This window comes from Phalacrocorax aristotelis, chromosome 4, assembly GCF_949628215.1.
Source record: "Phalacrocorax aristotelis chromosome 4, bGulAri2.1, whole genome shotgun sequence".
In the NCBI taxonomy this organism is placed as follows: Eukaryota; Metazoa; Chordata; class Aves; order Suliformes; family Phalacrocoracidae; genus Phalacrocorax; species Phalacrocorax aristotelis.
Window position 1 is genome coordinate 82,142,311 of NC_134279.1, and position 27,604 is coordinate 82,169,914.

Here is a 27,604-nt window from a genome sequence, read left to right on the forward strand (position 1 = left end):
ATCACCATGCTCTGCACCCTCCAAGCTGTGGCATCTGCAAGCTTTCCAGGATCAAGCAGTTCCTTTTCTGGCAAGCCTGTGCATTATAATCTCTATCCTCTTGGTCTTGCTTGGCCTTTTGGCCTGTGTTATCACCCCTGCGCCTTTCCTTTCAGTCTTCAGCCACTAGTGTTTTATTAATCTATTTTGCAGCCCATGGCTGGAAGGTTCTATTTTATTCCCCATTTTAATTTTCATGGTGCATAAAATACTCACCAGCCTGACAAGGAAGAGTTATGGCAGATAAGGTGCACTTTTATGATGACTCTTAAAAAAGTCAAAATCCAAACTTACTAAATACCAGCTCTGAGAACACTTTAAATTCCAACTTGATGTCACCAGCCCCAAATCTTCACTAACCCAAAGACACTGGTGCATCTGAGAGCCTCCAAGAGAATGAATCTTTTTTTTTTTTTTAAGTTCATACTGTTTTTTCCTCAATGCCCATGCTTTGTGTAATGTTTCTGTAAAATCCAAAGCTTTCATGGTCTTGGTTAGCATACTTAGATGCCAAACATACCATGCAATTTCCCCAGCAAAAGTTCTCAAGGTATACTGGAAACATCATAAAAAAGAGGCCAGGTGGAAAAAAAAGGAAGGAGGTGTCTCAGGTGTTCAGGATTGCTTTCCCCAAAATGTCATTACCATGGGGGGTCAGTAGGTCTTGAGAGGGAATGGAATATTACCAGGGTGACCTTTTTTGCAGCCAGTTTGGTTCTCAGGAGCTCTGTAGAAAGCCCCAGCAGTAATTTCTTTTTAGGTAGCCCATCAGAAATGAGTGCCCTGCTCGACTGACCTTCCATCAATGTGTGGTGGATGCTCCAGTAGACACTCAGGCAGTGCTTCTCCTTTTTCATGCCTCGCTTGCACTTGCAGCCGTACAACTGGCTGGAAAGCAGGGCCGTCACGGTGCTCCGGCACTGGCTCTTGGCGTCGGGGCCCAGCTTGTTGGCTCCATTGCCTGCGATGCATTGCCGGAGGGTTCTGAATTTGGCACTGCAGATGGGGTCGTTGGTGCAGGACTCGCCTGCCTGAAGGCAGTCCCTGCTCGAGCTGACAGCTTCCGCCATACCTTCTGCAAGAGAATGAGAGGAGTGTGAGGGTGATGGAGCAACCCCTGGTGGGATGCGAATTGTACCTCCCATGAGCTGGACCAGACTGGGAGATCCATCTTCACAGGCAGAGGTGGAAATCCCTCTCGTTACCATCCACTCTACAAGCAATGACCCTGCTTCTGAAGTCTTTAAGTGGGGTAGATCCCTCTCCAACAGGACAGCTGGAGGGTTTAAATGCCTGGGCTTGCCACTCCTGCTCATGGATTGCCCTCGTGATGGGGCTGAAGCACACCATCTCTCGAGTGTGCTGCAGCACTGCTCAGCAGTGTCACAGAGGACAGGAGTGGGTGAAAGGAAGTTGGAGGGTTGTTAAGGAGACCAGACACAACCTGAGATCCAACACCCCAACCCAACACTCTCTCCCACATATTGATGAGCTACCAGCAGCAGACACATGCATGTGGCATCCAGCTGAGGAGCCAGAAGGACAGGTCACCTTTCTCCTGGAGACCAGGTTCTTCCTGATTTCAGAGAGTGACCCTGGATGGGGTCAGCCTGGAAGCAGGATTATACGTGGCAGAGACTTGACCAGTTCCTGGTGTTTGCTCTTTCCTGTTTGGAGCTCAAAAAGCCCTCCAAGCCCTTTGCTCCCCCAGCTCTTTATGTCATTTTTCCCATCTGATGTCAACAGCAGACCAATGCTATGGAGACCCCAGCCTCTCCTCCTTGCACATGATTAAACCCTGCCTACACCTCCCTGAAGCTATGAATGGGTCTGTGTGGGGTGTTCTGAGATGGAGTCAGCCCACATGCGTCCCAGGAGGTGGCCCTTGTTCACTGTCACCACCTCCCCAGGACTCCCATTGGTTTGTCTTGGCCTTTTCCAAGCTTCTGTAAATTCTCCTCAGGTACTTGTAAAAACACCAGAAGTGCTCTGTTCCCCCATGCTGGAAGGACAGAGGAAAGCATTATTGCTATGTATACGCCAATAACTTAAACACGATCAGCAGGGCTCAGTGGTGCTGTGCCTCCACGGCCTGGAGCAGACCATTTCCATGCTATTAAATGCTCTTCCTTTCTGAAACAGGCTGGCCACATGCAGACTGACTCCTGGGGATGGGTCCTGGCCTGTGCTTGCTCGAGGGCTCACGGCTGCATGGCTGCACCTCGGCAATGGCAGGGCCAGAGGCTCAGCCGTGCTCAGCAGGGCATGGTGGCATCCAGGTGGAGGTGACGAGGCAGAAGTCGAGGATAAGGCAAATGGCACGCTTTCCAGTTGGTGTGATGCTCTGGAGCATGTTGACATAGGTCAGGCAGAACTGCACCATGGCTTGGGGCAGTGATGAAGAGGGAAACCTGGTTTATGGAAGGGGAGAATCAGTCCCCGTGTCTGTAACATAATTTCAGATCCTGCTGTACTATAAAACCAGAAACTGCTGTCATGACCTTGAAGGAGGACTTCTCAAATGCTTCCCAAAAGGATATCTTGTCCCTAACAGAACTTGTCTTCCCTTTGGATAGGAACCAGAAGGGTATGAGAAATTGGCCCCTCACGGGGTAGATAAGGCTGGTCACCTTCTGGTTTTTGAGAACCTCCAGGGTCTGCTCCTCGTGAGACCCAGCTGAGACAACATTAGAAAGTCCTCTCTCCTGGGATAAATGTGGGGCCCTGATTTTCATCTCTGAGGGCTTCATGAGATCTCCCCTCTCTCCAAGAGCCTACTGATCTCTCCACAAAGTCCCTTTTTCCTCCTCCCACCTGCTACGTCTCCTGCCATGAATTTCTGCATCTGCCCTCCCAGCTCACTGCTTGAGCCCAGTATATCCATTTCTCTTCCCTCAGCAGTCACAGGGTGTTTGCTACAGAGGAGGTGCTTCTGTTGCTCTTGATTAGAGTAGAAAGTAGCAGCTGGAGTTCAGATATTTCAATTATGTTTATTACAAACTTTGGGTGAACCCACCAGGAGGTTTCCTCCTGAAATATCCCAATGGCATCTCAAATGCAAAACCTTTCATCAAACTTCAGACTATTTTGAAGTGCCTCATGGCCAACGTCAAGCGTTCAGTTCTCTCAAATCTCACAACACCTCAAATCTGAGTTCTCCTACCCCTGATTTATTCATAGACCTGGTTTATTTAGCACTCAAGGCTTGTTTGGATCTGCCAAATGTGGAGAGAGAAATTATTTCCAACATGTAGGAAACTCTGCCTTGGGCTGTCATATCTTGAAGAACTCTGAACGCAAGGAGCAAGTTTCCTTGAAATATCATTTGGTCTGCAATTTCACTGAGATGTATAAAACGAGCCAGAGCTGCTCATAGTCTCTGCTTTCAGACACCACTGAATTTTCCATGCACATATCTGAGCAGAACCCATGGCGGGGAGGGTGAGGGGAAGTGCTTGACTTATTTTCCTCTGGCTCTCTCCAAAGAATCTCCTCTGGACAAGGATAAAGTATGGCAGGTTTTATTCTAGAAGAGATGACTTTGTCAGTGTCATGTCAGCTGCTAGAAAAGTAGGTTAAAATAGAAATTATGACCCTCCTTCCCTCTCTCCGCTACATGAATTGCAGAAGATACTCCCCAGGATCGTTATAAACACAGCCAGCCTGTAAAAGCTGTAAAACACTTTGGGATCCCACTTTAAATAAATCAAACAGATTGACTGTTTGAGAAATTTTCCCACAAAATTTTAAGTAAATATATCCTCAAGCTGAGACTTGCTTCATAGAACAAAGGCCAGGGGTGAATATTTGCAGCCCAAGCCCAAAGCATAAAACACCCCCATTCAGACTTTATGACAGAGGTGCTTGAAGCAACTTGAAGTGGAGCGTCACGAATGACCTGTTCCATAATCATGTCACTTAAAAACCAAATCATTCAGGGGCTTTTATTGTTAGCGATGTCTTTGCAACTGAGACAACATAACACCACATTTTCCTCCTCACACTACCCCTGAGAGAGTAATTTTATGCAACATTAAGAGAGCGCCTCTTAGGGAAAAAAAAAACAACCTCTGTGACTTATAAAATAGATGGTGCTTCCTAACAGGAAGGGACAAAAGCAAAATCAGATCTTCTCTCCCAAAGATGAAGCAGCCTTTCTGGTTTTGTCTTCAAAAATAGCACCTTGCGGACTCTCCACCATGGGATTTTCCTCCACCGCTGCCCCTGACTGACGAGGGGGCTCAGGAGATGCACTGGGCTGTGCATGGCTTGGGCTTTCTGTGCCTCTGCTTTTCTAATAGCAGACCTTCCAGCTCCCTCTGCTCTCTTTAAAAGTCTATTTGTCTGGATTTTTATTCCTCACTCGCTGCTAATTTCACGCTGTTTACAGTGGGCAGATGGAGTAATGAGTTTATTTTCACATCCTGTTTGTAGCTATGCTGCACATCTGTTTCTGCGCTTGCTTACCTCAGTGACACTTACATAAAGTTGCTCCTAGTGTGCAGGAGTAAGAGAAAAACCTGGCTCTTCCCATTGCCTTAACAGACCCTTGGTTCTTCTTATACGGCTATCTCAAAGTGCATTTGTTGAACAAGGAGGTCTGACTCTCCTCCAAGGAGACCATTTTCCACCACCAAGGAAATGTGGCTGTGGCTGGGGTAGGGAAGTGTGAAGATCACCCCATGTGCCACTTGGGAAACGGCAAACACGATGCCTGGAGAGCACCAGCACGGGGCCCTGCCAGTCTGCCTTTCCAGTCCAACCATCACCTGGCCTTCCGATGTTTTAGGAGGAATCACACCATTTCTCATGGTGCTGCTCAACATGTGGCTTTGGGATACGTGTCCCCCCCCTCCAGTTTTTGTATGTATTAGGTGTGAATGCTTTTTACATCCTGATTTATGCACAGTCCTCGGGAGTGATGAACACTGTTGTTATTTCTATGACAAGCTGTTGGCTTCAGAACGTTGGGTGTTTGCTTTTACAATATTTGCTGCTAAGAGAATAGCTATCCAAAACCTCCAACAGGAGTGGTTTATTAACCCTTTAGGTTAGTTGGACATCATTTACATAATTCTTCCTAAATCAGGCCTGCGAAACCTTGCACAATAAGTACAAGTGAGATGCAGAAAGATCCTGCCTCTCACTCTTCTCCTGCTCAGGCTGGACCTCCCGCGCTCATGCATCCTCCATGCTGTGGGATCCCTTCTGCTCTGCCACCTCATGTGCCTGCTGCACTTCAGAGGTCTTCTGATGTCCAGACACATCACGTGCAACGGGTCATGGTGTGTGAGAGGCTGTCCGTCTTCAAGCCTTGGTTTGCCTGCAAAGCTGGATGGGTCTCCTCATGCCAAAGCCAGCCTGCCAGCCAGCACATAGGCCATGTAAATGGCTAGGAGAGCACATTGCATATTCGCATCCCATGCTGATGTGACAGACACCTGCAGGACTGGGGTCTAAACCTGAGGAGAGCACCAGACCATCCCTCTGTGTTCAGCTGGGAGAAGTGGCCATCATAGGACAATCCTAATAGGCTGGTTCAAATTAAATCTGTGGGATAGATGTTAGTGCTTGCTAATAGGCAACTCCCTGATATCCAGAAACTTTCAGCTTACGCAGAACTGTCAGAAGTAAATTGTTACACATCGTTGTCCTGGACTGAAAAATGATGGGAAATGGATTCTGGAATAAATATTCCTAGGACTTCCCAAATATGCATAAACTAATAGTGACGCATGAATGGGCCTGGGTGGCTAATGCAGGTGGGCACTGCTAAACCTTATTTAGACTATGTTTTCCCATCATAATTTTACAGCCAAGTGCGCAGGATTACCTAAGGAACAAGCCCTTGGATACAGCTCAAACTTAATTTCCCATTTACTGTTGAAATAGCACAGGGTGTGCAGTGGACTGCCTTTCCCCCTGCATACCTTAGATTTTTTGACAGGAGTGCAAGAAGTTGTGGCTCACAGGTGTCCCCCTTTTCAGGGGTCTCATTTGCAATGGGGCACTCAAGAGTGCTTGAGGTATGCAAGAGTGGCAATCCTACACCGGGAATTCGTTGTCTGCTTTGCACTAATGTGTGCTCACATGGTTTCACATCACTGGACAAAATCCCTGCACCCTGCCTGGCCTGGCGAGAAGCATACAAAGCATAACAGAGCTTCGCCAGAAACCACCCTTGCCATACTGATGGTCCTTCCCCAAACCTGCCTGAGAGCAACCCTCCCAGGGGATCCCACACACCTTGTCCAGAACTCGTAGCTGTCACCTGGATTTCCTAGTGCCCAGCAATCCCCTTCAGGATGCTGTTCCCCTGGCAAGGGAAATTTTCCTTCCCTTCCGTCTGTCATGCCCTGGGTTTAGTGCACGCTCAGTGCTCCAGCACCGTGAACGCTTTGAGAGCTGGCTCGCTGCTCTGCTGGATGAGATCAGAGCAGCTCGTGCGAGGAGGATGACACCAGTCATTGCTATCAGCCCTCTGTGGATTTAGATGGGTTTACAAACATAACACGCACATAAGGAAATCCCACAGTACAAACTGCTCTTTTCTAGTGATTCTTCCCAGTCGGCACTGGGGTGGATGAATTTGCTGAGAACAACTCAGGAATGTAGCGTCTGAGGGTGTCAAAGCAATGCCAGATAGTTCAGGCCACCAACATGCTGCGTGTCTCGAGCAGGCATTAAAAACATGCAGCCTGAATCTTTGTACCTACAGCTCTGACCTTCCTCCCCTTACTTTCGGGTTATAAGCAATCTTTTTTCTGAATTTTCTTAGTGCCTTCAAGCAGGACTTTACAGGCACCGAGGAAATACAAATAAATACAATAACATTCACTTAAATGTTTCCTTCTCCTTTCATAGCTGATCCACATAGAAGATAATTTACTCATTGCATGGGCTCGAAACCAGAAGAAACCACACTGATCTGTCTTCCCGATTATCATAGGCTAATATAGGACACCTAGATACCTTCAGAGAAGCCTAAAAACTTGCGATGTTGTGTAGGTCAAGATCTGTGCTGTGGCAGGAATGTTATTAGGCAAGCCATCCCCCCTGCCCTTTGGCATGATGGATCTGTGCAAGTCAGACGATGCACACACATTTTTAGTGGGCTATTCTCTGCCCTGTGAGGGCTCACAATGCAAAGTGAGAGTGAAATGTGATGGCCACAGTGTTAAAGGAAAGCCAAATAGGGCTCGGTGAGTCAGGTTTTAGTCATCTGCTGAGGTGGACTCAATAATGCCCGATTTGTCTTCGACAGCCCTTCTCATCCGTAGCTCTTTTAGTCATTTGCCAAGGAGGCAAGTGTCACTCTGAGTTCGATGCAGCCTGAAGATGAAGCAATTTATTTGTCCCCCACCAAGGCAATGACTAGAACCTGGCTGGAAAGAAAAAAGAAATCAGGGGCTGGGGCATTAGTTGTTGGATTGTGTTTGCAAACTTTCAAGTTGGAAGAAAATCCAGAGCCCTCTGGGTGCCTGTGGTCTGGTGAAGTTACATCATGCCTCCATTACCCTTAAGGACAAAAGAATTCTTCATGAAATCTCTCATGATAACTTGGGGTGAAGTCTCCCTAGATATCATTACTCTCCTACAATAACACATCCTTTCTGACAAGGCTTCAGCCTTTGTTTTCTAAAGATGCCTCTGGAATGCCCCTTCCTGCTGGACTGATTCAGCCAGACTAACCAATGAATCAGCTGTAAACAATATTCTTATGAAAGGAAGATGCAGATCAGACCACCATGCTCAGTACATGACCTGGTTGCAAATAGTTGTGCAGCTATTCCAAATAAGATTAATCCATCTGACCAGGAAGAAGGCTTAAAACTTTTGAGTGTCCATGAAGCCTCAAACTGGGCACACGCTATTCTGAAATACGTACTCTGAAACCCATGTTGTGCAACAAGATATGAGTTTTGGCAGTGAACATGATCCATGTCACATTCGTTGGCATGCCACATGCCAAAATTTGGGGACACCTTGATACTGATATATTAGGAAGCTCCAATCCCTGACTTCTGGTGTAACAAAGGTGCTTCCCCCACCCTGAAGCTAACCAGTTATACCACCAACAGGAGACAGTGGTTAGTGGGGCTTATGATCACTAGGACCATAACACACATGCCTAAAAATAAGCATCCTGTCCTGTGGGATGACTGAGGGTCTCTGGGTATCAGCTCTTTGTGAAGACCAGAGCACATCTAGCAGGGGACACCTGTACGGACAACTGTATTAAAGACTGTGAGGTCTCAAGTACTAGAGGAGTTCTCTAAACACTTGAAGTAGGTACATAGAAGACCACAAGTTCCACCTAAGCCTGGCTTTAAAACGTCTTGGCCACATGGTAAAGACATAAAGATTCAGGCTTAGAAGGCAAAATGAAGCAAATTTAAACCCAAGCCAGCTCCTTTTTAGCTCTAGCTGTGGCTGGGTCTGCACGATCATACCACCTTGTCTTCTTTCTCTCATGTTCCTCATTCAGAGATCTCCTCATGTGCTGGTCAGGGCTCAGACATACCTCTATTGATCCAAAAGATGATGGTGAGCAAGAGCTTGCGTGCCTTCCTGTGACTTCAAGGCCAGTATTTCATCTTTGTATGCTGTAGAAAGCACATACCAAGGGAGGTGACTTAATAAGAATGCTGAGGATTCTTGATATTCAGCATGATCTTTATTCTTCCCATTAAGTTGATCCCAGGAAGACATTGTGGGCATCCTGTCCGTAAGAGAGGAATCCGTTATGCATTTTCCTGTGCCTCGCATGGCACAGTGGGGCAGCGTAACTGGCTACGGCTGCAAAGCGAGGAAGCATACAGGTTTCCTGCACCTCCTGGAAAAACACACTCTTTCTCAGGGAAGACAGAATGTGTGTGTGCGTGCATGTGCGTATGGAGAGAGGGTTGTGGAAAATGCAGGGAGTATTGTTCGTGCCTAGCATTTACTCAGTCAAAAATACAGCTGATGGGAACATATATGGACTTTACAACCGAGGCACTAAGTGTATTGCTTTGAATGTGTATTTATTGCTGGCATTTTAAAGCAACTCTTACTGGCATATCAAAATACATCGAATGAAAGCTGCCACTGAAAGAGGAGTCATTATCACTTCAATTGACGCTGCATTCGGATGAACTGAGAGCGAGCTAAAAAGGATAGCAATTGTCGGTAATGCTCCATACACGGGTGACTTCCATTTGCCCTGTCCGTCTCTGTGACATTTTCTCTTCCTCTTTGATGTCCTTGAGAAGAGTGTGTGACCGCCACAGCTCTTCACTGCAACAGTGAAAGCAACAGGCCTGATGAGGTCTTTTTGTAAGCAAGATCTGGCTATAGCAGCTCCAAAGATAGAAGTCCAAACCCCACTGGAGGGGGGAAGATGTATTTAAGGATGTTGTCACCCTGAAAGGTGGCAAAAAGGGGCAATTTTAGATGGGAAACTGAAGACTTGAAAAAATCATAGAATGATAGAATCACAGAATGGGTTGGGTGGGAAGGGAGCTTTAGAGGCCATCCAGTCCAACTCCCTGCAGTGAGCAGGGACATCTTCAACCAGATCAGGCTGCTCAGAGCCCCGTCCAGCCTGGCCTTCAATGTTTCCAGGGCATCTACCACCTTTCTGGGCAATCAATTGCAATGTTGATGACTTGCTTTGTGCCACCGTCAAGAAGACAATGACCCTGGTCATCACCTTGGTTTGACACACAGAATGGAAACAATACATCCCTGTCCCAGATATAAGTCTAAGGTAAGGAACAAGCAGAGCACTCTGCAAGCAGATGCAGGAAGCATGGCGCAAGGGGTGCCCCAATCCTGTATAGAGACATGCAAAGACAAATGGAGGTGTATATATGGGTGAATTGGGAGAACTAAAGAATAACTAAATCAAAGCAGTCGTTTCCAACCTTAATGATTCTATGATTCATGATGTCAGCAACATGCTAGACATTTAAAAGTCTCCCCTACTTGGATTACATGCTCAAGTTCATTATCAATGATTGCCATGCTGATTCTCCAGTCTTTAGAGGACAGGAAGTGCTACATGCTCCAGCTGTTAGTACAGACATTTCTCTGGTACCTCTAACAGCTACCTTTACTCTTCTCAAGGCAGAACAGTGGTAAGTGTATACTCCTTAACTACAGTCACTGAGCTGTGCGATCCCCAAAGATCTTAGTGCTGTGGTGTTTAGGGTACCTCAACAACCCAGACCTGTTGCAAGATTTATATTTAAAAGAAATATTTCACAGGCCTGTACTGAGTTTGGAGATTGGTGAACGTGCTGTCAACATGTTTTCTTGGTCTCTATTTCCTAGATTAACCTGAGCATAAGCCCTTTACATCTTCCCCTTTTGCAAACAGAAATTCTTCTTGCATTGCAGCTTATGCTCAACTGCCAGTAAACCTGCATTCAGGGATCATCAGCCACAAAGCCTGTCGTAACTGAGCTCCTCAGCTATCAGTTCATTTTGCCCATGGATTTTTATACATCTATCTGTCTATCTGTGCCTCAAGATCGGCTCAAGATTTGTATAAGCAAGACTGTCTGATTCTCAGCTTTCTGAGCAAAATTTCAGCTAGCAATGAGCAGTGCCTTAAAGGCAGTCTTTGTAAGTCCAGCGGAGTGAGATAGATACAGATCTTTTTCAGAGCCTCTAATGGTTTTATACACATATATAAATATATATATGTAATTTCTTAAATCCCTTAACTCCACTTTGCTTCATATCATTTGACTGAAGAATTATGGCATTCACCAGCACTTCAAATTCTTGCAACGTCCTGTCAATTAAGTACGGACTATTGTAAAACATAACCGTTTCTGGAAGCCCATATCTGCCAAATAAAGGTTTACTGTTTCCTATAAGATACCCTAATAGAAGAGCCTCTATTAATGCAGAGTATCCTGGATAATCCAACATGTCCACAGAATCCCAGACTGGGGGGGTTGGAAGGGCCCTCTGGAGCTCATCCCGTCCCACCCCCTGCTGGAGCAGGCACCCCCAGAGCAGGGGCACAGGGCCGCGTCCAGGCGGGGGGTGAATGTCTCCAGGGAAGGGACCCCACAGCCTCTCTGGGCAGCCTGTGCCCCTGCTCTGGCACCCGCACAGGGAAGGGGTTTGTCCTCGTGTTCAGGTGGAACTTCCCGTGTTCCAGCTTGTGCCCGTGGCCCCTTGGCCTGGCGTTGGGCACCGCTGAAAAGAGCCCGGCCCATCCCCCTGACACCCACCCTTCAGATATTTATAGGCATTGATGAGATCCCCCCTCAGCCTTCTCTTCTCCAGGCTGAACAAGCCCAGGTCTCTCAGCCTTTCCTCACAAGGGAGATGCTCCAGCCCCTGGGCATCTCCGTAGCTCTCCCCTGGACTCTCCCCAGCAGTTCCCTGTCCTTCTTGACCTGGGGAGCCCAGAACTGGACACAGCACCCCAGGTGTGGCCTCACTGGGGCAGAGCAGAGGGGGAGGAGAACCTCCATACCTGGTTCACCATGATTGTTTTGTCTCTCTAAGGTAGTAATTATTGACTCATTTCATGCATATCCATTTATCCATTTTCTTCATCTCTGTGTTCATTTGTGGCCACGGCAATACATTTTCCAAGATCTCACAGATTCTGTAGAATACCTCAGGGCTGTAATATTTTTGGCACTACTAATTTTTGCCTCTGTACTCTATACCATCAATTGCAGAAAGCTCTGATTTGAACGGATATGTAATTCCCAAGCCTTCTTTCAGTGACAGTGGTAATAACTTTCTGCAATGTCTTGTCTTTTGCCACAGCCTCCAGAATTTTATTCCCTACTGCATTTGAGACAAGAAAACTCTTCCAACAGATTTGCATGCGTTATGCTGTTGTCTACATAGTCATCAAGAACAGACCCTCAGACACTATCAGGACCGTGCCTGCTCTCAGCTCTTGTTTTCCTGGTTTGCACAAACTCCATGGATGCAGCTAGGAAATGAATGTTAAGCACCCTTCTGCTTTCTGGCAGGTCAATGGGCTTTCTGCTTTGGGAGCAATGAATTTGGGGTCCTTTTTTTGTTGGGATCTGTCTTCCCTACCTGAATATTTTTCTTTAACATCTTCTGCAGCAAAGACATCCCACTGTGCATTAAGAGGCTGTTTCCAGAGTATTTCTGAAAACCAGTGCCACCAGTCTGCAAAGCGCACTGTGGAATAATCGCTGGAGGTGACTTCGAAATTAAATTTATGTCTTTAGAAAAGGTACAGCATTGAAGAACCTGTCAGGGTGAGGTGCAGCTGCTATGTGAGGAATCCATTCCACAGAAGTTCCCTAGTAACCTTAGATGTCAGCAATACCAGGAGAACTTGGCGTACTGACTCCAAGAGGAGTTGTCTGGAGGGTGGAGCACTGTGGAGGCATCGCGGCCAGGCTCCATGATAAATGGGAACTCAAGGTACCCTGGAGCTGGTGTGCTGCACATTTACTAACCTGGGCCAACAATCTGTCATGCTTTTGACAGAATGCTGTCCTTTTGGTGAACTTTTCTCATTATAATATCATTATAATACCAAAACACACCTCCATCCCAAAAGTCACCCACCTCTAAGGTGTGACCACCCCTCACTGGGCATGTGCTTTGAATTTTCTAGTCTACACCTTTAAAAGCAAAGCGAGGAAATTTTACACCAATCATAATAAAGGTATGCATGACTAGAGTCACTCAAGCTCCGCCTGGAAGATAAAAAATAGTATGGACTGTGTGAAGAGAAAGAGGGTGTTGGGGAAGATACCATTGCGTACCACTCTGACTTCTGGGACCAGTCAATGGGCTGAGCCTCCTTCCCCCCCCACTGGGACGCCTTTGGGTAAGATTGGAAACCTCTGCAGAGGCACTTTAAATCCATAACATATTAGAGTTGTTTTGCTTCATATTAGAGTCGCTTCATATTAGTTTAGGATACTTGTAGCCTAGCAGTGTCCTCGTATCTTTGGTATAGATATGTGTCTTGTAACCAGCAATCTTATCGCCAGTAATCCAAAGAACCTGTGTATCTGTTGCTCTAATAAATTGCACTATTCATTAATCTAGATGTGATTGTTCTCACTGAACATGACCAGCCTGGCCATCTGCCAGATTAGTTCCTAACAACAAATACTCTGATGAGCGGTTACTTCTACAACCCTTAGAAAATAAACCGTTGACCAAGTCCGAGACTAAGACTGGACTTAGTTGCACCTAGGCTCCTCTCAGAGAAGGCAAGGGGGTCCTGTCTGAACCTCATGACTCAAGGGTAGGATCTCTCCCTAGCCATTCCTCAGACTCCTACTATTAACACAACATGCACAAGAGTTTCATCACGCTGTCCTGAGTCATTTACAGCAGGATTTAACGGCCAGGTGGTTCATCTTTGGGTGACACAGCTTGCCAAAACTCACGTACTTTCTTTCTTCTCTCTTTGCATTCCAAATCTCCCTGTCCAGGTTAGGCAGTCCTGTTTCATTTTGAATCCTTCTGCATAACATCCCAGAAAGGAGGATTGTCATCTCATTTTATTTCAGGAGCCAAACTCTGCAAAAATCTTTCTTATCTATCAAAGCAGAATTTCTGTAATCGCCTGGCTTTGGCCAGAGTCTGTGTGTATGTTGACTCACTTGTACTTTCTGCCAAATATCTCATGTTTCTGATTTTTAAGTTAGACTTCTCTTGCCACGTCCCATTTCCTGACCCATTTCTGCAGCCTTTTGTTGTCTTCTCCTTTTGCTGTCGTGTCCCCTCTGTGTCATCCCCCCCCAGTCTTTTAGGATATTATCTACGTATATTGCAATGCCTTCATTTCCTTCAAATAATACTGGCACTTTCCTGTCAGAAGTCTCAGGAGCAAGTTAAAACTCAGAGGGAAATTTGTACAAGCAACATCTCCCATCAGGGGCATTGAAAATGCAGACTCTCGAAGTCTTCTTGGTGAGGGCAATTTGCAAGGACCCCAGAGCGGCAGCTAACAGTGTAAAAGAAATCACTTCTCTAGCCATTCTCTTGAAAACATCTCCCTTGGCAGGCAAAGAAAAATATTTTCTCTGAGTATTCTGATTGAGTTCTTTGGGATCTAATCTCAGTCCGAGGGACTTCTCCTTCTTTCCTGCAGTTCCTGGGGGGAGGCACATTGCAGTGGTTTCTATTTTTAAAAATTATTTTCAGCGTTAGTAGATAGTCCAACCCCTTCCCTTAATTTCTGTCTCATGAACAGAGGAGCATTTCTGGAGGCTGAAGCACTGAGCACTTAGGATCTGACAGCACAGCTTTCTATGTCTTTGTTCACCAACACCACTAAAGACATCTTAATACTGTTTTATTTTTCCTTTTTTCTTCTTTTTTTAAACCAGATTCCTTCTTTTAATTACCTTATTTAGGCATCAGAACTTCATCTATCTCTTGACTGTGAGCCAGCCGCACTGCTGATGAATTTTATTTTTCAATTTATTAAAGTTTTAGCTTAACTTAACCCCCTTCATCCCAGCATTCCTCTTTCCTGGTGTACACTTGTTTGCAGTGTATCACTTTCCTCCTCCTGATACCATCCGGCGTTTCAGAGTCTTTAAAGGTGTAAACCTGAAAAAGGATTGATACTGGGGAAACAATGAAAACAGTAAAGAAGCTTTCCATCTCTCTTGGTCTCTGACTGCAGTCCATTCCTATGGAAGGGCTGTTAACTGGGAAGCAGCTGATGGAGCGAGGCTGAGGGTGTGGAGAGGGATGTTTGTGCAGGTGATCCATTGATGGACAGGTACATACTCATAAATCGGGAACAGAAATGTATCTGGCATTAATGTCATGGGCTTCCCCTTCTATGAGAAAATGAAGTGCAAGACCCTGAACTTCGGCAGTTGCCTAAGCCAAGATGAGATGGGCAGCAGTTCCAAGGAGACGATGAACTTTGAGGACCCTTTTGGACAAGACCTTCAGAATGACATCCAGGTTGCTTCATGTCATGTCCGACCACAGATTTTCCCTTCAAACACTGTTTTAAAATCCCACCCCCACGCTGCACAACTGCTCATACAGAAATATGTTCTCCCAGGGTTTGCTGGTACCTGTCAGAGAGCTACAAGGAATGGTAGAAAAGTAACATTTTTACCTTCCCAGTTCGCAGGAAGAATGAGATCCCAATGGAGTGGACAAAGTAATGCTCTTTTTAAAGAGGCAGAAGGAGGAACCAGATGAATTATAGACCGATCATGAGAGAAGACTGGCCAGGAGAGTAAGGGGTGACATGGTATGATTTTTCTTTTGCAAGCTATTTGGCACAGGTCCATATGATGCGCCCGTAGGAACGGCCTCTGAGCAATCATAGTAAAGTGGGTGCTCATGAATACTGTGCTCCAAGAAGAGTAACAAAGGCACATTTTCAGCCTAAGAAGGTCTTCGAGAGTCTGTCCTGAGTCTGGTACTGTTCAATATTCTCATAATGACTCGGATGATGGAATAGAGAATAGATTTATGTAATTTGTGGCTGACAGAAGATGAAGAGGGGGGTCACAAGCAATGTGCAGGACAAGACTGGAATTTAAAATTACCTTGATCTGTTAAAAGGCAGTGCCTGAAATCAGGAGGATGACACTGACCAGAAGCAAAAGTGGCGCTGGGCGATGTGAGTGCAAAAGGGCAGGAGGGAAAAGCAAACCTAGGGAATGGGCGGCTCACCAGCAGTATGGGAGACATGACCGTGGGGTGGGAGGTGGTCACAGGCTGAACAAGAAAAAGCCACAGGATGTGAACCAGAAAACTTGAGGTCTGGGACATAAGTGATGCATATTTATCACAGGAAGCAATTATGCTGCACGTCTCAGCTCCAGTGACGCTTTAGCTGGAGCTTGGGTCCACCTTTTTGGGCAGGACAACACATGCTAAGGAAGACGACAAGATTCCAGAGGAGTTTTATTAAAATTATAAGTGGTTTTGCAGGCTGAGGAAAGACTGAAAGAACAGGGTTTGTTTAGTTTAAGACGAAGGCTGAGAAGAAACACAATCAGAGCACTCGAATATGTAAACAAGATAGTTCAGAAGCGGACAGTGATAGATAGACCTCCACCGTCACACGATGTAAGATGAGAAGTAATTTTGAGTAAATGTACAGCAAGGGAGATTTAGTAAGATATTAAGAAAAATGTTATATGGGAAGTTAAAAAGTGGAACAGATTACAGAGGGTCTGTTTAATCCCCAGCAGTGGAATCATTTACAGAAGCATCTGTCAGAAACGGCTCTTGCTTCCTCCCTTCTCTGCTGAAGCAGCAGGCTGTGTACGTGTGGTCCCTTCCCGCTCTCCATCCCTATGACACTGTCCAGTTGCGATTATTGAAGACCTTGTGGTTGGGGTGGACTCGTAAAATGAGAACAACTGCCTTAAAAGCAAAGAAACCACGTTGGGGTCAGACCCAAATGAAAGCTGAATAAAATCCACGTGAAGTCTCACTCTCCCAGAACAAGGTGTCTCCCTCTTCTTGTGGTTAAGCTGGTGTTAATCAGCAGTGAATTCACTGAAGTATTCAAGATGAAGGTGTGTAAAACCAAAGCTGAGAAGAAGGATACCTGGTAAGACTGTTGCAAAAAATAGAAGCAGCATTTCCTCCTCTGAGGATAATTATGCAGGCCAGTGGTTAAGGACTTTCTTGGGAAGCAAAAGAAAAGGGTTTAGAAGCCCTCCATCAGGGAAGAGCTGCAACCACCACACTAACACATGAAAGACAAGCTGTTTGGGACTGAATGAAGGGTTGAGCATGTGCTGAGCATGGCAATGGGGAAATTTAGCTATTTGGATTATCCTGGAAATGAAATACAGAGAAAGTAGGTGCCTACTCACTCAGCATAGGGCTCTGCTGGGCACAGTGGAAAGCCCAGCGTTGGGCAAGTTGACCAAGCCCCAGAGATCATCCAGGTCCTAAGAGAGATGGTAGGAGGTTTTCCCATTTGTATTTAACTTTCAGATCCATAAGTCCTTCTGCCTTGTTCAGCAAATAGATCTGGCCAACGCTCCCTATGTATCAGCTGCCCATCTGCATAATGACGAGAGTAGCTCTTCCCTGCTTCACCAGGCTCTAACACAGCTACCGAAGGTCTGTAGCTATCCATTGGCTACCACCAAGTGCTGGCACTCTGCCACCAAAGCAGCAGAAAGGTGGCTGGTTTTTTCAAAGCACATTTCAGCAGCCACTGGATGTCTGTGTCTTCCTTTGCATCCTTGACAGAGAGCTGAGGGAACTTCTGATCAAGGGCAAGCTGAGCCCATTTCTTTCGTCCATACTCGCCTTCCACTCAACACCACTTCTGCAGGCTTGATGTTAAGGCAGAGCACGTAGCATCCCCTTGTCCACTCCTGCCAATAGCAAAATAAGCGCAATGCCTTCAAAGACAGTACATGAAGTTCAGCGAGCTCTCTGAGGGAGCCGTGATGCCCACTGCATCAAACAGTCCTAAGACTGTCAACATTGTTGGTTCAGCAGGGGCCAGGACTCATTTTCAGGTTACCATTCTCACTGTACAGAGCAAGGAGAAAATTACATTTTCTTTCTTTGATCTCTGACACTTTCTGGATCAGAAAAGTCCACGGGTGTTGAGTTTGAACTACTGCCAGACTAACAGTTGTTGGCAAAAATGGAGAGTATTTGGATCATGTCTTCAGTGGTTTCAACACACTCTTATCTATCCTATACATCATTACATATAACTAAGCACTGAAAAACCTTCCAGCTCTGCCAGCTCTGCCTGGCTTGCAAAACACAAGAGCATCCAAGATGGGCCAAGACAACTGTGCAGACCTTGATCATTCATTGGTAAGGAGAGAATCTCACCCATTTTTAAAGGGTCATTTATCAATGAACTCTATTCTTAATGTACCTCTTTAAAACATTTAAATGACAGTGCATTCTGCACTGCACTCTTATGATAGAGAACCCAGCCATATGTCAAGCAGGAACTGTGACCCCTTTTTCTGTGATTAAGTTCATTTTTGTTCCAGCCACTTTTTTTTTTTTGTACATGATTAACTGGTGAATAAAAAGGCTCTCTTTTTATTTTTCTTTGCAAGAGCTGAAGCAGTTTTAATCATATATAATTCAACACTTGCTATGCTATTTGCATTCCCTGCTTTAAGATGAATTTGGCACTAAACAAGCTCTCAATTATACTCCCCCGCCTCTGTTTTCTCTGGAAGTCACAAAATTCATTCAAACAAAAGTTAAACCCCCTTGAAGTTTTATGAAGATGAATGATGATTTAAAATCAAAGAACAGAGATCCTTCTCCTGACTTTACAAAACCACAGGGTTCCAATATATGTTCTCCAGTGGCACTTTTCCAGGCAACCTTGGGTTCAAAGGCAAAACGCCTACATGTCTGTCCAGCCCAGGTCATTGCATCTATCTATCATCCCTTCTTCCCATGCTGGCCGCCTTTTGCTTCTGACACTAGGTATTCAATATGAAGGCTGGAGGTTTGAAGCCCAAAGCATAAGTGAGGACAAGGTGCTCAAGTAGTCTTTTCCTCGGTCGTCTCAGTAGCAGGAAAGAATATTGAATGGAACAGGCAGGTCCAGCTGATCAACACACGGTTCCGAGGCTGGTGTCATCAGCAGAACTTTGGCTTTTTGATCACGGGCTGGCCTGTTACACCAGGCCTGCTGCCATCCAATGGGATGCAACTTTCTCAGAGGGGGAAAAGGGTTTTTGCTCAAGAGCTAGCAGGGCTGATTGACAGAGCTTTACACTAGATTGGAAGGGGGAAAGCAGCAATACCAGGTTAGATGGGCAATTGGAAGGCATGCCAAAGTTTGAGCAGCCGCGTCCTAGTGGGACTCTTCAGACTGCTCCATGTGGAGATGGGCACAACGACCACAATTGAAGTATTTTTACACAAATGTGTGCAGCATGAGGAACAAGCAAGAGGAGCTGGAAGCCTTGGCCCAGACCCAGAGATATGACATCACTGGCGTAAGTGAAACTTGGTGGGATGAGTCCTGTGACTGGTGTGCCATGATGGATGGTTACAGGCTCTTCAGGAGGGCCAGGCAGGGCAGGCGAGGTGGGGTGGTGGCAGTGTATGTAGTGGAGGAACTGGAACACACAGAGCTTGCAGTTGGCAATGTCACAGCTGAGAGCCTCTGTGTAAGCACTAAGACACAGACAAATAAAGTGGATATTATTGTGGGAGTCTCCTATAGACCACCCAGCCAAGAGGATGACACCGATGAATTATTCTTTCAGAAACTAAGAGATGCTTCTAAGTCATCCACCCTTGTCCTTGTGGGGGACTTCAACTTGCCAGATGTCAACTGGGAATACCACACGGCTGGGACAAACAGGTCCAGAAGATTCCTAAACCATCTGGACGATAACCTCTTGGAAGAGGTAAGGGAACTGGCCAGGAAAGGTGCCTTCCTCAATTTGTTGCTTATTAACAAAGAAGGTCTCATGGGTGAAGCGGAGATTAGTGGCCACCTTGGCCACAGAAACCATGAAGCAGTCAAGTTTAAAATCTACAGTGACAGGAGGAAAGCTGCTAGCAAGACCTCAACTCTGGGCATGAGGAGAGTGGACTTCAGGTTGCTCAGGGGACTACTTAGTAAGGTCCCCTGGGAAAAGCTTTCAAAGGTGCCCGGGTCCATCAGTGTTGGACTTTTTGGACTACAGGGATGCTGTTCGTCACTGCACAGAGGAAATGCTTGCGGCCAAAGCTCAATTAGAGTTGAAGCTGGCCAATACTGTGAGGGACAATAAGAGCTCTTTAAAATAGGTTAATGGCAAAAGGCAGTCTAGAAACAACATTGGCCTGTTGGTTGTTGAAAATGGTCACCTCACAAACAGGGACATAAACAAGGCAGAGACATTTAATGCTTTCTTTAATTTGGTCTTCAACACCAATGATGGGCTCTGGGGCCCTCAGAGCCCTGGGCTAGAGAACCATGACTGTGGGAATGATAAACTCCCAATCAACCCTGAACTGGTGTGGGACTTGCTGCTCCAGCTGGATGCCTGTAAGTTGATGAGGCCTGATGAGATTTGTCCAGGGGTAATTAAAGAGCTGGCTGATGTCATAGCGAGACCTCTTTCAATGATTTTTCAATAATCTTGAGAATCTGGAGAGGTCCCAATTGACTGGAAGCTGTCCCAGTCTTCAAGAAGTACAACAGGGATGACCCCAGTAACTACAGGTCTGTCAGTCTCACTTCTGTGCCTGGCAAAATTATGGAGAAGATTAGTCTGGGAGTTATTGAAAAACACCTGAAAGACCACGCAGTCATTGGTCCCAGCCAGCACGGGCTCACGAGGGAAAAGTGCTGCTTATCAAACTTAATTTCCTTCTGTGACAAGGTCGCCCACCCGGCTGACCAAGGGAAGCCAGTCAATGGGATCTTCTTGGATTTCAGTAAAGCTTTCGGTACTGCCTCTCACAGGCTCCTCCTGGACAAAACGCCCAGCACAAGCTGGATAAACACGTAATGCAGGGGGTGGGCGATGGGCTGATGGGTCGGGCTCAGAGGGTCATAGGAAATGGGGTCACATCGGGCTGGCGGCCGGTCACTAGCGGGGTTCTGCAGGGATCCATCCCGGGGCCGGCGCTCTTTAATCTCTTCATAAATGACTTGGATGCAGGACTGGAAGGAACACTAATTAAGTTTGCTGATGACACAAAACTGGGAGGAGCTGCTGACACCCTCGAGGGCAGGGAGGCCCTGCAGGGAGACCTGGACAGTCTGGAGAGCTGGGCAGTCACCAACTGTGTGGAGTTTAACAAGGGCAAGTGCCGGGTGTTGCCCCTGGGGCGCGGCAGCCCTGGCTGTACAGACAGCCTGGGGAGCGGGGGGCTGGGGAGCAGCTCTGCAGGGACCTGGGGGCTCTGGCCGACGGCAAGTTGAACACGAGCCATCAGGGTGCCCTGGCAGCCCAGGGGGCCAGCCATGCCCTGGGGGGCACCGAGCCCTGCATCGCAGCCGGGCGAGGGGGGGGATTGTCCCGCTCTGCCCCGCGCTGGGGCGGCCTCACCCCGAGTGCTGTGGGCAGCGTTGGGCGCCGCAGGACATTGGGGGTATAAAGGTACTGGAGAGTGTCCCGAGGAGGCCACGGGGCTGGGGAAGGGTTTAGAGGGGAAACCGTACGAGGGGTGGCTGAAGTCCCTTGGGTTGCTCAGCCTGGAGCAGAGGAGGCCGAGGGCAGCCCTCATGGCGCTCTGCAGCTCCCTCCCGAGGGGAGGAGGAGGGGCAGGCTGGTCTCTGCTCTCTGGGGACCAACGCCAGGCCCCGAGGGAATGGCAGGGAGATGTGCCAGGGGAGGGTTAGGCTGGGCATTAGGAGAAGGTCCTTCCCCCAGAGGGTGGTGGAGCCCTGGCACAGGCTCCCCAGGGAGGCATCACGGCACCAGCCTGGCGATGTTCCAGAAGCACTTGGACAAGACCCTCAGAGCCATGGTGTGAATTTGGGGTGTCTTGTGCAGGGACAGGAGCTGGACTCGATGGCCCTTGTGGGTCCCTTCCAGCTCAGGGCATTCTATTCTACGAGTCTATGAAGTAAGGCAGAAACTGAGATTAGAGGAGGAAGCTCAGTTGGAAACAGTGGAGAAGCTTCTTGCTGAAAAGGAGAGGAAGATAAAAGGCAGTAAGAAATGGGCACTGATGCAAGACAGCTAGAATTTAGGTACGCAGGTATATATATGCATTTACATATATATAAGTATGCATTTAAATGTAAGTATGCATATAGGTGGATAATATATGTTACAGCATCACTGCAGGGAGGTAGTCAATAGAGCTGATTAAGAGTTAGGCAATACACAGAAGAACTTAAATTAAGTGTTGTGGTTACTCTCTAGAAACACTTTCATGCTTTCCTCAACCACAGGAGATACCAGGGAGCCTCACTTAGTTGTGATCGCCCCCACAGCCAGCAAGGTTGATGGGGGGGATGGACAACAAACATGGGGTAGGAGGTCATGGAAGGGAAAAGGCAGGCTATGTTGGAAGAGCAAAAAGACAAAACTTATATAGTTTTGCCTAAATAACATATAATAATTATAAGAAATAATATAAATAACAATTAAGAGAACATATACTGAACAAACAAAACTCCATATTAAAAGGACATTGAGGCTGTATATGCAAGGATTCACAAGTTGCCATGAGTAATCCAGAAGGAGTTGAAATCCACCCTTCTCATCCCAAACCAGCATGATGATAGAGTTTATACCAATAGAGTCAGACAATAACGCCAGTCTATGCATTAATACAACTTTACACACGAGTGTTTCTTACTATGTATATCTATATTTCCCAGGACATCAAGGGCTGACTGCAAGTTAGACTAAGAGGTGCTATTTTAATCATCAAACAGGTTAAAAATTTACCTTGAAAGCAGTGCAAGCATCATATTTGTACCTTGTGTAATATTTAGAGTGCTGCACAGGGCAGTAAGAAGCAGTGTTGCAAGATCTAAGCAGTTTTGGCAAGTCTTTTCAAATACATCTCATAAAAAGGGGAGTGAAAGAGATATTTCATCCAGCTAACTGTTAGTAATAAAAGGCATAAAACCAACATAGAGGCCACAGAACAGGGAAACACAGTGGAAATAATATGAGAGAGAGAACGAAAGAGAGAAGAAAAACTAAGCATGTCCTGGGGTTGTTCCGAAACCAAGATGACAGATTGGCTTCCCCTACAGATGCTGAGTTGAGGCACTGGGCAGGAGATAGGCAGAAATGGGCAGGTAATGAACCATGGGGGACGTGCGTTACAAAAATAAAATAGGAAATACAGAATAGAAGGCAAATATTTAATTATTTGTCATAGGAGGGCTGTGCAGAGGAAGAAAGATGGGAATTGGTGTTCATTTAGTCGCTCCCATCTGAGCTAGATATCTGCATTTCTATATTGCTAGAGGAGTTGATTGCCCACATGTGGGTACTTGGTACCGTTCGAGATGCTCTAGGGTATCTGAGACATGAATGAGACTGCAGTTGTGACACAGTCCCATGGGAAATCAGCACATTTGTGGAGCACCAACTAGAAACAAAGCAGAGCATTAGACAGGGAAACCAACTCATCTGTAGGTAGACATTTGTATGAATTTAGAGGGATACGACCCTTGGAGCTTAATCTTGGTCACATAGGAACAGGGTGTTCGCTGGAGGTGCACTGAAACAAAGAGAGATGGCAATGAAAATGTAAGTACCAGGTGTCAAATGTGGCCAAAGCAGGGATCATTAACTTCATTGTCGGGGGAAGTAGCAAGCTGATTAAAGAGAAGACCTCTGGCTTGTGTTGGGAATTAAATAAAGCATCTGGAGCCAGCCAGCTAGAACCAGAGCTTGCGTAAGGTGGGATGGGCTTTTGTGGTGTAATACAGCTGCAATGTGCCAGCAGTGTCATCTGCTATAAACACTCGGTCCCCTGGAAAGCAACACCTCTGAAACACTGAGGGAGGAAACATCATCCTGAGGTCATGATGTCTTCACCTGAGTTAGGCCTGCATTTATGGCAACCACGTGTCCCTTCCATCCTAGAGATCCCAGGGGATGGAAGGAAATTAAATAATAATAAGTTATTAAGCAAGGTTTGAACCTTCATGCTGAACTTTCTCCTTAAGCCCACCCTATTTCTGTCCTGGAAATCTGTTTTCAGTCTCAGCTCAAATAACCAAAGAATTTTGCTGTAAGAAATAATCTTGTAATCGAAGGCAACTTGATCCATACAAAGGTCTAGTAACTTACTCAAAGATTTCTCTTACCCTTGTAAAGCAAGAGTCCACCCAGGAACAGTAGTAGAATCCTAATATTTAATTACTGGCTGCAGTACATGTGCAATCATTTATAACACACTTTCAATGATTATTCATAGGTTTCATATGGGCGGGGGGGGGAGGGGAAGGTCCCCAGGTTGTAAACAAGCCTGAAATTCAGCTTGCTGAGGAGAGCTGGGGGAAGATGATTATGATGGATAATACAAGAGAAAAGCATAAGAGAAATTGATTGTGAAGGCTTACCAGGAACATGTGGACTATTAAAAACTCTATTGCACATCGGCGAATTTCAGACCCTTAAATCAACAGGATCTTTAAAGGGAAATCACATTTTCTATCATCTAATCAACGTAGGTAGCAGTGTGTTTGGTCTCTTTCCTGCTTTCTGTCGACTTTAATTGGCCAGTTTAAAAAAGTTTAACGTTTAATCTGGTGCTAAGTGCCATGAAGTTTGAATAGACCGAAGGCAGCTGAAAAAGCCAGAAGCAATAAAGTTCAGCTTTCCTCCTAACTCCGTATAAAGTCCATCTAATCACAGCTCTCTTTGAATGGCATTTGTTATTTCAGTAACCCCCTTTTCCCCCCACATGGCACACTGAGGCTGCTCTCCGCCCTGTGCTGCTCGGCTGAAGACAACACAAAATTGTGCCAGCATCTGACTGTGAGATTCCCCTTCCCCCGTCACATGAGGAAAAGTAATTGAGAGCTGTTTGGGACCTGGCCAGAGCCAATACCACCAGTCAGGTCCAGTTCCTCTGCTGCCTTTCACCTTATAGAGTCATACTTCTGTTCTCAAGTGCTGTTGCAGTCAAGGGCCAGTGTTTTCATCTTCTTTTCATCTTCAAAGTGTTTTTTCAGCTGTGGATAAGCTTGAGGTTCCCAGTGCCCGAGGAAAAATTAAGCTCCTACAGTGTTTCCCCATGGTGCCCTGCTCAATAGCAGCAAGGTCCCGATGCAGAAGAAGACTGGGGATCACCTAACAAGGTAGTGACCGCAGTGCCCTTGGGAGAGGAAGATCACTACACCCATTTAAAACCACAGAAACCAGGAAGGAGAGATGACAGCCAGGAGGGACCAGGCATGAGCCTGTCTCCAGACCAGACCCACCCATGAAGAGCTGGCACAATCTCAGAGGAGGATCCTGCTGGAAATGCAGAAGATGGGCACGTTTAGGGTATCAGTGTAAGTGCAAGCTCTCTTGCTTGTGTGGTCTCATACTGAGTTTTCAACAGCTGTTATGGAGCAAATGAGGCTAAGGAAAGGCAACAAATTAAGGTAGAGCGTTGGGATTGCAGGAATGAAGGGTCTGTGTCAGATGAACAGAGGGTGGATGTGGTCATGGATGACAACAGGGCTAATATACATAGTCTAGAAGTGGGTCAGTGTAAGGTTATTTGGAGTAAAAAACACCCATGGGTGGGAGAGGGCAAAGGTCTGAAGCGCTTGGCTGCTCCCCTATCAGGACCTGCATTACAGCCAGGATGCGCGAGCATTGCCTTTTTGCTGTGGTCAGCCAGTAGTTGATTAAATCCCTCAGTGCTGTCTGAGCCAGTGAGGCAGGGGCCCTTCAGAAAGCAAAAGGACTATATATGATTCACAAGTTCAGAGGCCAGGAGGTCAGCTCTGACCTCCTCCCTTACACAGGCCAAAGGATTGCATCTGCTTACAGTGGTAATGGCCCCTGTAATTTGTCTTTGGCTCAAGTGTATTTTCCAGAGAAGAACCCCCATTGATTAGAAGACCTCAAGAGAAAAGGAAATCTGTTATCATCCTGAGTAGTTTGTTCCGATGGTTAATCACCCTTCTTTCCAAAATATGCTTCTTTTGGCTCCTTGGGTTGTATCTGGCCCAATTTCTTCCCCCACCTCTTGTTACTGCTTTCCCTGTGAGGTTTAAAATTTTCCCCCCTCCTATTGAAAACACTTTGATAACAGAATCTCTGCACCATGCGTCTTCCTTCTGCAACAACTCTATTCCTTAAAACCTCTGTCCCTGGAAAGTCTTTGCAGAATCACAAATAATTTCTGCACCTCTTCACCCCACTGATCCAACATTTCAAAATCTGCCCTCCCAGGCATGGGGAGTGGGGGGCTGCCCCACTTTTTTCGTACCCACCCCAGCTGTGCTGGTCTGCTCCAGCATGGAGTTTTCATTTCCATGTCCGTGAAGGGTTTGAGTCCTGCATACATCTTCTCAGCAAATCACGAGGACTGTCTGTCCACCAATGGCCCCTAACTCCTCTCTCTGCCAAAATATCATCGTTCTGTGACAAGGGATTGCGGTTTTCCTCCCACCCTAGGAGCCTGGACCTGCATTCAGCTAAAGAAAAAGCTCATTGCGTCTGCCTCATTTATGCACCAATGATGAGGATTTGTGTTTTCAGTTACTCAATACCTCCACACTACAGGTCGTTATCTTGTCCAAGAAACAGTATCAATATTTTTAATCATGCAATTAAAGACCATATTAGAATGGATATGCATCAGGGGAAAGGAATTAAATTATACGGACAACCTTGGATCTATCATCACCTGTCTTTTCACTGCTTGGTTTTCCTATCTCAACCTGCTCTGGTAAGATCAGACCATTCTCCCTCCCCTCCCGCACAAGATATTAGCAGGTGTAACGTACCTGACCTCCCACTGTCCTCAGTATCTCCAAAATAAACACTTCACAGCTTTGCAAACTGCCCTAGGGGCACAGGCATTGCTGAACCCCCTCCCTCCCCAAACCCTCTACATGTAAAGAACGCACATGGGGTCAGTAGTGAACTCCACGTTGTACGCTTTATGCCTCGTGAGAGGACACGTAGACTGTTTTGGAGAGGTGGCACATCTGCCTGGTGGGATGGTGTGGCCTGCAGGCAACACATGAGCCTCGGATGAGTGCTCCTGGTCTAGTTCCTAGCAACAACACTGGAAGCCTCTCAACCTTTCCATGCCTTGGTTATCCCAGCTGGGAGGTGGATCTGGAGATGCTGACTTCTGCACAGGGAGCTTTGAGACTCCAGGTGTACCGCCAGGTAAGTGACAACCATGGCGTGTTTATTTCTAGTGGTTTTGGAGTGAACCTGGAGCACCCAGGAGCTAGGTCCAGGCACAGTACAGAGGTGTCTCAGCATGGCTGGTTTACCTGGCCAAGGTGATTTCCTTATATAGCCTGACTGTGCCCAGGAGCAGATCCCGAAGGGCAGTGCCATTGATGGCACTTCATGCTCACCGGGGCACAGAGAGCCTCCAGTGCTGAAGATGGATCCAATTCAGAAGTCTCTGATTAAATAAGGATGAAGCTTCTAAACCCTTGAGAGGGTTTTGGTCATTTCATCTGGTTTTGACTGTTTTCTGGAGCTGGATCTACTTTCTTTCAAGGTGCTTCTGTGTCACAAGTGACCACATCCATCCCTGCTGAAGTGTTTGTTTCATATTTTACCCAATTCCAGTTTTCTTGCAGCTCTTGTGGGGCACTTTTCAGGGACAGACTTAATGGGAACAGATCTGAGGTGAGTTGAACTCTCTGGCCTGTGAAGTTCACCTGGGGTCATCAAGCATTTTTCCCTCAAGCCTCCTATATCTCCTACCTCCTACAAGTCTAGGCTGATGGTTGGGGCACAGGTATTGAACTAGCCAATCCTCTTACTAGCGATGCATGTTGCAAACTTAGTTGCCTACCAGCTCCAAGTCTTGAACCCGCCGCTGTTTCTCTCCATCCATCCCCCCTTCAGACTGTCCCTCTTTAGGTTGCTTTCGCGAGCTGGGAATTTTGTACTACATTTGTGCTGCATATTCCCAGCTCGTTGCAATGCCATTCTTCACAGAGAAATCC

The 27,604-nt window shown here is 46.5% G+C and overlaps 1 protein-coding gene across 1 annotated transcript in view; it reads right to left on the minus strand.

The window, feature by feature from the left end:
- Positions 1-27,604, minus strand: part of GFRA4 (GDNF family receptor alpha 4) — a 76,610-nt gene that overhangs the window by 13,376 nt on the left and 35,630 nt on the right. Inside the window, exon 2 of the mRNA XM_075092239.1 lies at positions 836-1,114. Within this exon, the coding sequence (XP_074948340.1) occupies positions 836-1,114 (279 nt within the window). The remainder of the gene's footprint in view (positions 1-835; positions 1,115-27,604) is intronic.